This window comes from Paramormyrops kingsleyae, chromosome 18 (genome assembly GCF_048594095.1).
Source record: "Paramormyrops kingsleyae isolate MSU_618 chromosome 18, PKINGS_0.4, whole genome shotgun sequence".
Classification (NCBI taxonomy): Eukaryota; Metazoa; Chordata; class Actinopteri; order Osteoglossiformes; family Mormyridae; genus Paramormyrops; species Paramormyrops kingsleyae.
The window spans coordinates 24,831,047-24,843,063 of NC_132814.1; the positions used below are offsets into that span (position 1 = coordinate 24,831,047).

The following is a 12,017-nucleotide window of genomic DNA, read 5'->3' on the forward strand; positions in this document are numbered from 1 at the left end:
AAAGTCACAGCACTGCATGGGATCTTTAGTTTCCTGGCAATTTCTAGCATAGAATAGCCTTCATTTCTCTCTTTCAGGAGAAAGTTCTTTGTTTCTGACCATTTTGAGCTTGTAATCGAACCCACAATTGCTGATGCTTCAGATACTCAACTAGCCCAATGAAGGCCAGTTTTATTGCTTCTTTAATCAGCACAACGATTTTCATCTGTGCTAACATAATTGCAAAACGGTTTAACCTTTTAAAATAATAAACTTGCATTACAACAAACACAGCATTCCACTGGAACACAGGACTAATTGTTTCTGATATTGGGCCTCTGTGCACCTATGTAGATATTCCATTAAAAAAACAACTGTTTCCAGCTATGATAGTCATTTACAACATTAAAAATGTCTACACAGTACAGTCATGGCCAAAAGTTTTGAGAATGACACAAGCATTGGTTTTCACTAAGTTTGCTGCTTCAATGTTTGTAGATCTTTTTGTCAGATGTTTCTATGGTATACTGAAATATAATTACAGGCATTTCATAACTGTCAGAGGCTTTTATTAACAATTACATTAAGTTTATGCAAAGAGTCAATATTTGCAGTGTTGACCCTTCTTTTTCTAGACCTCTGCCATTCTCCCTGACATTATGTCAACCAACTTCTGGGCCAAATCCTGACTGATAGCAGCCCATTCTTGCATAATCAATTCTTGGAGTTTGTCAGAATTTGTGGGGTTTTGTTTGTCCACCTGCATCTTGAGGATTGACTACAAGTTCTCAATGGATTAAGGTCTGAGGAGTTTCCTGGCCATGGACCCAAAATGTCACTGTTTTGTTCCCCGAGCTCCATCATGCTGGAAAAGGCATTGTTCATTACCAAGCTGTTCTTGGATGGTTGAGAGAAGTTGCTCTGAGTATGTTTTGGTACCATTCTTTATTCATGGCTGTGTTCTTTGGCAAAACTGTGAATGAGCCCACTCCCTTGGCTGAGAAACAACCCCACACATGAATGGTCTCAGGATGCTTTACTGGCATGACACAGGACTGATGGTAGCGCTTACCTGTACTTCTCCAGACAATATTTTTTTCAGAAGCTCCAAACAAACAAACAGACAAACAATCAGAAAGGGGATTCATCAGAGAAAATGACTTTACCCCAGTCCTCAGCAGTCCAATCCCTGTACCTTTTGCAGATCATCAGTCTGTCCCTGATGTTTTTCTTGGAGAGAATTGGCTTCTTTGCTGCCCATCTTGACACCAGGCCATCTTCCAAAAGTCTGTGCCTCACTGTGCATGCAGATGCAGACCTGCCTGCTGCCATTCCTGAGCAAGCTCTGCACTGGTGGTGCCCTGATCCTGCAGCTGAACCAACTTTAGTAGACAGTCCTGGTGCTTGCTGCACTTGCTTGGGTGCCCTGAAGGCTTTTTCACAACAATTGAACCTCTCTTCTTGAAGTTCTTGATGATCCAATAAATGGTTGATTTAGGTGCAATCTTACTAGCAGCAATATCCTTACCTGTGAAGCCCTTTCTGTGCAAAGCAATGATGACTGCATGCGTTTCCTTGCAGGTATCCATGGTTAACAGAGGAAGAACAATGATTTCAAGCACCACCCTCCTTTGAAAGCATCCAGTCTGCTATTCTAACTCAATCAGCATGACAGTGTGATCTCCAGCCTTTTCCTCATCAACACTCTCACCTGTGTTAACGAGAGAATCACTGAAATGATGTCAGCAGGTCCTTTTGTGGCAGGGCTGAAATGCAGTGGAAACGTTTTTTTTGGGATTAAGTTCATTTTCATGGCAAAGAGGGATTCTGCAATTTATTGCATTTCTCGGCTAACCTAAGCCCTAACCCCTACTTAGCCCTAAGCTTAACCATAAGTAACCGAAAAATATACAAGAATTTTTGCACTAAAAATGCTTCTAGAACGAGTGGTTTGATTGACACGCTCGTGAGGTGACGGACAGTAGGCCGGGTTGGATGTGTGTTAGGTTGGATCTCGGACAGACAGGGCTGGACAGTTCCTGTACTGTTCCGCACCACGTTAGAAGTGCAGCTGCTGAGGTGAACAAACTGAGGTCTACAGGTGAGATAGTCAGTCAGGCAGGCGATCACGGCTCCGCCCACTTATAGCCTACTGAGTTTCCCAGCTAATAGCTGTGACTGAGTAGGGTTGAATGCACTTGAAACATCTCACATTTTCATTATGTTCCCTGAGTTGTCCAGATGTGAGTGGGCTCTGTACAGCAAGTGAATGATGGCATCATGAACTCCAATATGGGTCTGATACACAAACTGAAGGAGATTGAGGAACTGCTTCACCTCTGGTGATAGACACTGAAGCACTAGCCTCTGAAAGGTCTTCATTATGTGTAATGTGAGTGCCACCGGTCTGTCATCACTCAGGGCATGGTTTGGGCACTGGAATGATGCAGGTTTTCCAGAGGGAGGGGACTTTGTTTAACAGGTTAAACATCAGCTCTCTGCTTGTTCTCCAGTCCATTGGTGCTTGGCGCCTTGCACCATCCTGTGATCTTCTCCATGGCATGCCCCACCTCCTGTACTATGCAGTCCTTCAGCTTTTCTTCAGTCTTCCTTTTACTCCCTTTTGTCCTCCCTGATCTCATGTTCAAGTTCCTTCTGCATTCTCTTTACCTCGCCTCTTTCCCTTTGCTGGAAAGCTTTCTTTTCCTTGATTAGCAGCATTCCACTGTCTTTTGGCATACAGAGTTTTATATAAAACTTATATAGATTATATAAAACACAACAGAGATCAAAAACTTTGCATTATATTTCAAAAAATGCCTACAAATATTTGATATTTTCATCATATTTTCAGCCGTGTGTTCAGCTTCAATTATATGACTACAACTCAGTACTGTTGATAAAAAATGTTTATATCCAATTTTACAACAAAAGTGCAATGAAACTGAAAGAAGCCTCAGGGTTTAAGAATCTACTGCAAATTACTAAAATGTGGTGAGAAACTGCCATTGGATCCCAAACTGGCTGACAACAACTGGTTGTCTGTAGTTGTAACGTATGTGAGAACAGTGGGCCCCCGTAACTTAACAGAAAAATCCAGAAATAATAAATTTGAAATTGCGTACAGCTGAGTAGCTAGATGAAATCTGCGGTCATCCCGCCTGGGATGTGAATGATCCCTCTGTCCAGTGTATCCATGTCCAGTGTATCCATGATGTAATTGCCAGGCGCCTGTTAGTCACTTAGAAGCCATCTGAGTTATCAGATCTAATCTCACAGTATCGCAGTGCTAGTAACCATATTTATGAAAAATTAAACAGTACTGTATATTGTTATAATTGTTCTATTTTATTAGTCGTTGTTGATAATCTCTGATGTCTAATTTATAAATTAAGTTTCATCATCGGTATGTATGTATAAGAAAAGCATATATACTACTAAATAATATATGTTTGATACTATCCTTGGTTTCAGTGATCACTAGGGGGTCTAAAGTATTATTTCATGCCCAACCCTAACCCTAACCCTAACCCTAACCCTAACCCAGCTTAAACAGCTCATATATCCATCCAGTTCATATTCCACATTGAAGTACTAAGAAAAGCTGCATGCAATTTATCTTTGTCAATATAATCCGCATTAAAAATTGGTTTCTTATGGTTACACCTTTACATCAAACAGATCTAACCTTATCTGTTCTCAACTCAAAATTTCAATAAAATACAATAACAAACCCTTGTAGATGTAGACTGAGCTTAATCCTGGACATCATTCCACTGTATTGCAGTTTCATCTATATTCTGAACAATCATTGTAGGAAATACAAATAAAGACTGATAATAGTGCCTGCAATGCAGCACTGCTATTTGCACAAATGTTCACATTTGAAGACATAACACATACGAGACAGAGGGCAAATTGCAATGCCTTTGGAGACAGATAATAAAAGTAACAATCATATTTATTTAAGAAAACATTTAAACAGTCTCTATTAACAAATGTATCCATTCAGCTTTCCAGGCTGGGTCACAGCCTAGATACAGTACCAGAGTCATTAGGAAATATCTCTACAGTTTATCCATAGTATTTTTGTTTGTTTGTTTTTTTTGAAAAAATGCAAAATCTAAATCTGGCCATTATGATATTGAGAAGAATGAATCCAGGGCAAAATGCTACCCTCCGATTTATCTTGAAAAATCACATATTGTAACAGTATCTCACTGAAAATGAAATAAAAAGCATCAGCATTGATTTAATATATTAAGTATCAGTTTATCTGTGCACTTCTGTTGGGTGTATGCACCAAAAGGTTGATCTAAAATGTGTAATCTACAGTATGGATGTTTAAAAGAGGAATGTGTCATTTCGGCAGCTTTTCCTAGAATTGAATAGTGTTCATTTGCTCTGTGAAGTAATGTACAGAACATATGTTATTGTTGGTATCAAAGACACTTGGATCTGTCTGGAAATTACTCCAACTCACATTACTAATTTGAGCATTTTTACAAAAACATGCAGTACAAAGTTATCTTCCACAAAGTAAAGGCTGCAAAATTTAACATTTTGTATCAGTGAAATACAACAAACACACACTTGCTTGGTCTAACTAGACAGCAATATTTAAGATTCTAAAAATAATAACAAAAGTATCCTATATAATAACCAAACTGCAACATTTGCCCAGATGTTTTAATATACCCAATATATAGTCATCGATGCAGGTTACAATACATGACTTAAGATAAAAACAATGGAGGTGTATGTTGAAACTGGATTCTCTACATTGATATGAAACAAGGCTCCCTGAGTCTAGCTCTCTTGAGAAACTCTTAAAGGGACACAGCCATCCATTTCCAGGGATTCAGGCCATCCTTCATACTTGTTGGTGCTTTTGCTGTTCTTCATCCGCTGAGAAAGAGAAAGGAGATGTTAGGAACACAGAGTTAAAGACGGGCATTTAGTAATGCATAGTAGTAAATTCAAATTGCTTGTGATTTCCTAAAAAATAATTTGTCTATGTCAAATACCACAATATCTAAGCTCACAGCAGTGACTCTATTCCAACAGGTCCCCTACAGTGAACAAGAGGCCAGAACAATGCTTCAGCAATAGCAATTTAACAAAAAAAGAACCTTGGGAAACAGGGCTAGCACATGCATAGCTGGGCGCTCACGCATCAGGGATGGTTACCTGCTCAAAGGGGCTCTTGTTCTCGATGCCCTTGGCTCCCACAAATACCCAGCTGTCTCTAAAGCCCAGCTCCTTAGCAGCAGTACTCCCAAGCTCCTCAAGGAGTCGACGGGCTTCATCGTTCAGCCTGGAGAAAGCGGAGCAAGGAAGGGGGATCACACGGTTGTTGGGGACCGGCTTTCAAGTCCCATTTCAGCTTTATCACACAAGGAGATAACAGCTCACCATTCATTAAAAACTTAACCAAATGCAACAATTTCCTGGTCAAATGCAAACTTATAATTGTATACAATGAAAACTTACTTAAATTTAAGTTCAAGTTATTTCACTGAGATCCTACGTTACGCACAATAATGGTAGGAGGAACACAGCAAATCAAAATTATGTGAAAATTCAACATATACACAGAAGATGGACAATAATTTTGTGCATTTTAAAACAACAAAAAAGTATATTTCTGCCAAAGAAAATATATTCAGTTATTGTGGCCATCAGTGTCTGCAACACCTTCCCCATTACTGTCTCTTGCATTCCAAGTTCTATGTGTTGACAACCACAGGATTCTTATATTCTTCGTATTTTCATAACCTACTAACGAAACACATTGAGATTCCCCGAGCTCAGATTACAGGTAGAAATCACAGCAGGAATGAGCAAGTGAGGAGGGCAGTTTGAGGAGAGACTTACTTGGAAGCAGGGTCATCAAAGGAAGCAACAAACACCAGGGTTCCCTCGTGGAGCGGCCGCAGGAACTTCAGCAGATCAGCTATATCTGAGGGGAAGACCAAACAACACTCAGCACCAGCAAGATGCACTAATATGCGGGATGTTCATACATCCGATGGAAGTCACAGCCTAAATGGACACAACCACGATCCATAACTTTGAATTGATCTGAAAAAATAGCTGGGAATGCAAAACAAATTCTCAGGCCCATTTACATGGCAAATGCTGACATTTCGGGAAAAAGAAACAAATCCATTTGTTTATTCATTCATTCATTCGTTTGCTTGTGTGATTGACTGATTGTTTGCCACCTGAGGTTGGATTTGTTTGTTTATAGAAGCTGGTGATTATTTAGGCCCTGATAGATAAAAAAAAAAATGGAGAGTGTGATTTCTCTGTCCCATGACTGTAGCTCACAATTTTTGCCTGAGAATAAGAGGGACCCCGCATGTGCTTCTGTCCTTGCACAGAGCACTTCTGTCATCACTGCAGCTTTTGAAAGTTGGGGGCTATCTGCTTTGCAAACACGCCAGAAAGTAGCAGTGTGGTGTATTGTTCAGTGAGTTATATTGTGCCAGTGATAAGAAGACCACTGGTTCAAACCCTAAAATCACATTAATTGCACTGCAGGGCCCCTTAACCCCAATTACTGCAGGGACTGGTTGACCCTGCTTTCTCAATTGTACACTGGTTTTGATATACATGCATCTGCCAAATATATAAATGCAGTGCTCATCTTGTATAGGGAAAAACTAATCTCACAAAAGTGCAGGTGTGCTAAGGACCATATGCAGTCACAGTGAAGTAAAATACACTGTGCAACTTTTTGTCCCCACTCACCTCCAGCCCACATGTCAAATGATTTGACTTCCAATAACTCCCCTGTCACACCTTAAAAACAATAAGATTAGTAAAAAAAAAAAATAATAAACATAATTCATATATTAAAATATGAGCTATACTGAAATACACAACATGTGAAAAACATAAACCTTGCACAGGAAATAATATTCCAACTATCAGGCAGGTACTATGAAGACTACACAAAAACTGGTTACCATTGACAAGAGCAATGTTCAGTCCTCGGCCGACATTGTTCTTCACGCTGCTTACGAGTCTGAAGAGGACAGATCATCGCTCATTGGTGTTGCAAATTTAAACATTTCATTCTGATTGACATTTCTTCAGAAACATTTGTATTCAGAGGGAATACAATTTAAGATAGTGAGACTAATCAGAATAGAGGCAAGCTCTCACATCTTATCCTCAAGGCAGATCTTGGGACCGATGACATTTGCTGCCCCAGATGTCAGGCGGAAAGCAAGGTGCTTTGCTGGACAGGGTGCCGAAAGGCCACATTTATACTTACGTGGCTTTGGCGCTGGGGGGGGGGAAGCATTTGAAAAAATTACAGCAATAAAAAAAAGCTAATATTGTTTAAGAGCAAACATTTATGGTTTAAAACTGTCCTGGCTGTGCTGGACAGGAGCTTACGCACCTACAGTTGTCACCTCATGAGATCCTGCAGTTGGAAAAAGGAATGAGATCTCTGGTCACCACACTAATTGCTGAAAGTTCCGCTGAATCGATACAGCAACATGGACGGTACACAAGCAAACACACAGAGCATAAACCTCACCGTGAAAGAGATGTCGCACAACCACAAGGCTGTTTTCCCCTCCAAGAAGCATGTGGGCCAAGAGCCATGTGAGACCTACAAGGCATACGACTACTACTACCCGCAGAGGACCTACGGCAGACAAAGGCTCATCAGCAGACCAAACTACATGCACACATTATTTTATGTATTTATTTTAAACTAAATGCTAACAAAATTATACCATGGAAATATGGCTATCTGAATCTGCACATATCTGACACAGGAAGTTTTACTCCATGTGATCCACATTCATGATAGTCAACCTTTCAGGATTTCAAATAATATGATAAAAATAAAATTATATACAGACGCTCCTCTACTTACGAACTTTCAACCTAAGAACCTTCAGACATACGAACGAAGAGGACTGCAAGTCCAAATTATGTTCACTGGGCTCCCGTTTCCTTTCCGCAACATCAATTGTTTTTTCTGTGCGCCGATTCTGTCTAGTACGACATCTGGCCGCTACTCCTGCCGCGCAGCAGCGTAGCGTATGTACTCCCAGCATCCTAGTTCTTTGTACTTGCGTATACCATTAAAATGATTTTGAATAACGACTTACGAACATTTCAAATTACGAACGGCTGTTCGGAACGTATCTCATTCGTAAGTAGAGGAGCGTCTGTAATAGGCTTATCCCAGTATCCCATTACAGATTTTAATTAAAAAGGAATATAAATCACTTCAGTTGTGCTTTGTATGGCTTTTATTTAATGTTGACCCACCTGCCAGCCTCATGATGAACAAATTTCAGTATTGACACACAGAAGTGTGGAAGGGTCCTGCAAAAAGACGACATACCAAAACTGTCATCCCTACAGGACATTCAGCTTTGAGCTTAGGAGCAAAAATAAGTCTCTTCTTCCTGCATGCAAATTTGAATTCTCAGTCTGCATACAGTCGCACATAATTACATTTACGAGATTAATGAATACCAATGACAGAAAGTACAAGCAATCATTGTAGAAAACATTTACATTTTGCTCACGTATCAGCAGGGACTAAAAACAGACGGACCAAAATCAGTATTAACTGAAAAGCAAATTCATGCCAAAAAAATAACAGCATAACAATGCCTACCGGCAGGCTTCTGTACCTACAGGTGTTCACCTACTTGAGTATTTACATACTTAACTGAACCAATAATTATCCCTGTTCTAACAGCTCAGTGAGGCTCACAAAGTCCCCACAGCATATCCCAGGAAACACAGGGCACAAGGCCATCGCATGCCAGGCCAATTCACTCTATGGACTGAGGGAGCAGCACATACAATCTCCACACACACAGAGTGAGGAACACCAGTTTGAAACCGGACAGTTGCAGGTTCGAGTCCCAGAATGAGGTCCCATGTTGTTTCAGATAGTTGCTTATTCTAATTTACTTTTTAAACTTCTTGCATTGTTTACTGCTTTAGATAAGTTCTTTCTCTAAACAACAGCCTAATATATAAAAACCATAGATGAAAATATTCTGTAAATTGGGGAGCCTGTGACGAGAGCACAGCAGAAATGCGGCTTGACGAGTTTGAGTAATCAGAACCAACAAGAAATGTAGGCTTACTATAAGCAATGGCCCATCAAACTATATCATAATATCCAGGAAAGGAAAATGGATGGTTATATGTACTATTCGGAGACAGTTGTTTATTAAATTTAAAAAAAAAAACTTGTAAAACAATTTGTATTACTGCCTAATAATCCTTAGTTACTTACAGCTGTCAGAAGCTTAGCAGACATCAATTTTAGAAAAGGTTCCCATCCAGGGTCCAAGGAGTAACAGTATCTGAATGAATTTCTAAAGATGCAACTAGGCAGCTGAACAAGAAAAGACACAATTAAAAAGTACACAAAGATCCACCTAAAACATTCAGAGAGCACAGGTGAAGATGCAGTAGCCATACTGATAGTCTTGTGCTGTCTGATGTACATATTGTAAATTCCTCATTTAAAAGACATCAAAAACGTAACTAGCAATGGACCATATGTCCTATCTGAATTTTGTAATTTTGTTTCTGCAGTAAATTACATATCTAACAAAACGTTAAACCCAGGCAGTAAAGAGATTGTACCTATGAAACACATTGTTGGAATTTAAACTAAACTTCATATCCTATATGGTCAACACTCAATAACCTGACGGACAGATCGTAATTTTTACCGTGTACTATAGCCAATATGAAATATAACAAACCGATTTAGCCTTGGCAAGTACCGGTGTACGTGTCTCTGCTGCATCTTATGTCAGCGTGGGGAAAAACCAACACCACGGAGATTTAGACAACGCCCATTCGCAAAATATTAAGCAGAAAGTTGTTACAATAGGTAAGGTGGGTATTATGGATAATGTATCAACATCTAACAAATAGAAAACATGAACAGCGAGGTGATGTAGTCAGCTATGACAATGCTGCAATAACTACATTTATCTACTTTCGGGATCCAGTTTATTACTCACCTTTACTTTGTCCTTAGAATTTGTATCACGTTTTCTGAAAAAGAATAAAATAAAACGACGCGCATTAAGAAGGCATGTAATCCAGGAAGTGTATGGTTTACACAGTAGCTACTTCCTGGTCAAAACTGCGAGTCTTACTGAGAAGGCGAAGCACGCCAGGAGCAATAGGACTGAGGACCTACGCAAATGTGCTGTGTTATACGCAAAGTATGTACACAGATATCGCACAAGGAAGTGGCTCTAAAATTAAAATACTATTTTCTACACTAACCAATATTACACAACTCTGCCCCCGAGTACCTGCTCTCCCCTCGGCCGGCTGGGTCTACCTCATCCCTAAACAGGATCCTGGAGAGTCACGTGACCGCAGACGATTATAATTACACTTAAGGAACTCATTTCCCCCCCCAATATAATATAACCTTCATCAATTACTTCTATATCATCTAATCTATATAAGATAAAATATATATATTTTAGGTATAGATATATCTTGAAGAAATCAGACTGTGTCTCACATAGTTTTGTTCATATCTACTTTTAATCAAAGCATTTGTGAATATTTTATAGTGCGCATTGAGTTATGTCTATAAGCGCGTTATCTTTGGTTTTGGAATCAGAGTAATCAATCTTTGTTTCAACGTAGTAAGTAATGTAATTGTAGTTATGTAATTAATGCATTTTCAAAGCTTTAAACAATAACACCCTAATATCACACCAAAAAAAGAGTCCTCTGGCATGCCTGGAATGAAGGCCCTCTTGTGCCTGCTTCACTCTCTCCTGATCTCTCCCACACCAGACTGAACTAACCTGCATGACCTGCTTCTTATAATCCATCACACCGGATAGTAGGGTTGCCAACCATCCCGAATTGTCCGGGACATCCTGAAATATGGGTGATTTTGATTCGTCCCTTCACCGAAGATGCATTTTTCAAATTTATTGGTTTCATTCTTGTTATGCGAAAATACAAAATATTTTTAAAAATAAGAGGATGCAGTGTCACTGAAGTCACTTATTCAGGGTGTACTGACTGTCAGAGACGATCCTAGGGTCTGTTGGGGCCCCAAGCAAAAATTCACTGGCCCCCCCCCCCCCTCTAACCAGTTTTTGTCATCATTTTAATAAATATTCTGACATTAACAAAAAATTGTGAACAGTAAACTTTTTTTTATTTCACAAGTTACCATTTTCAACAAGTTAATGGACTTTAAAATATGAAACCAGCTCTCGTTCGCCATCTAGTGGCTTGGGGGCCCCAAGCAACTGCCTGCCCTGCCTGCTGACAAGATGCGCCTCTGCTGACTGTTGTTGGCTCCTAAATACGGACCTTTATTGTTTAATTAGTGAAATATTTCCCTTTTTCCAATGAATTGGCTTCAATCTAGTAGGGCTTTGGCTACAGATAACTAAAAACATAAATGCACAGGGTTTCTATTTTCTAACCATTTTAGTACAATTGGCCAGGGGTGTGCTCAGTTTTGTTGTATACTGTAGTTCCAGGACAAGACGACCCCAGAGACTTGTAAACAGGGACCAGGTTCCGGAACGTCAGCGTGAAAGCACATGTTAATCGCCGAAGAAAACTAGATGATATGTAACTGATCTAGAATAAACAAATTAGTTCAGCCCCTCAATTAAAGAGCACATTGTGTTTCAACTGAAAATCTTGTTTCTACACTCTCGCTTCATAAACTCGATGATATCTTGCTTTGTACGGTTTTGTGTCCTCTTGCCAATTCATTGGACAGAGTCGACTAACAGCTATAACCCCACTGCACTAGAGTATATTAAATAAGTGAAATATACACAGGATGCAACAGGTTGCAAAACTTTGGAATGCAAGGCTTTTGACTTTGAAGAACCTTGGTAAGTTACCAAGTAATATATAAGAAAAATGAATTTAGAGATAAAATAACCTTTTTACTTAAGCTGACTCTGTGTTAGATGTATGCTTGTGATGTATTTGCATCACATATATGTTGCTTTGGACAAACTGTAAAAGCA

The 12,017-nt window shown here is 39.5% G+C and overlaps 1 protein-coding gene across 4 annotated transcripts; it reads right to left on the reverse strand.

The window, feature by feature from the left end:
* Positions 1-3,922: 3,922 nt before the first annotated feature.
* fam3a (FAM3 metabolism regulating signaling molecule A) lies at positions 3,923-10,383 on the reverse strand. Of its 4 annotated transcripts, none has more exons than XM_023834118.2 (12): positions 10,311-10,383; positions 10,011-10,044; positions 9,269-9,370; positions 8,281-8,337; positions 7,535-7,645; positions 7,394-7,417; positions 7,153-7,276; positions 6,954-7,012; positions 6,736-6,786; positions 5,857-5,941; positions 5,170-5,296; positions 3,923-4,887 (listed from the first exon to the last, which is right to left on the reverse strand). In XM_023834118.2, exons 4-12 carry the CDS (start codon positions 8,291-8,293, stop codon positions 4,789-4,791), a joined length of 693 nt encoding a protein of 230 aa, XP_023689886.1. In that variant the 5' UTR covers positions 8,294-8,337; positions 9,269-9,370; positions 10,011-10,044; positions 10,311-10,383; the 3' UTR covers positions 3,923-4,788. The 4 variants fall into 4 exon arrangements, with proteins under 4 accessions (XP_023689886.1, XP_023689889.1, XP_023689888.1 ...); XM_023834121.2 differs by having other exon boundaries at positions 10,340-10,358; XM_023834120.2 differs by having other exon boundaries at positions 10,282-10,324.
* Between the last annotated feature and the right edge of the window lie 1,634 nt (positions 10,384-12,017).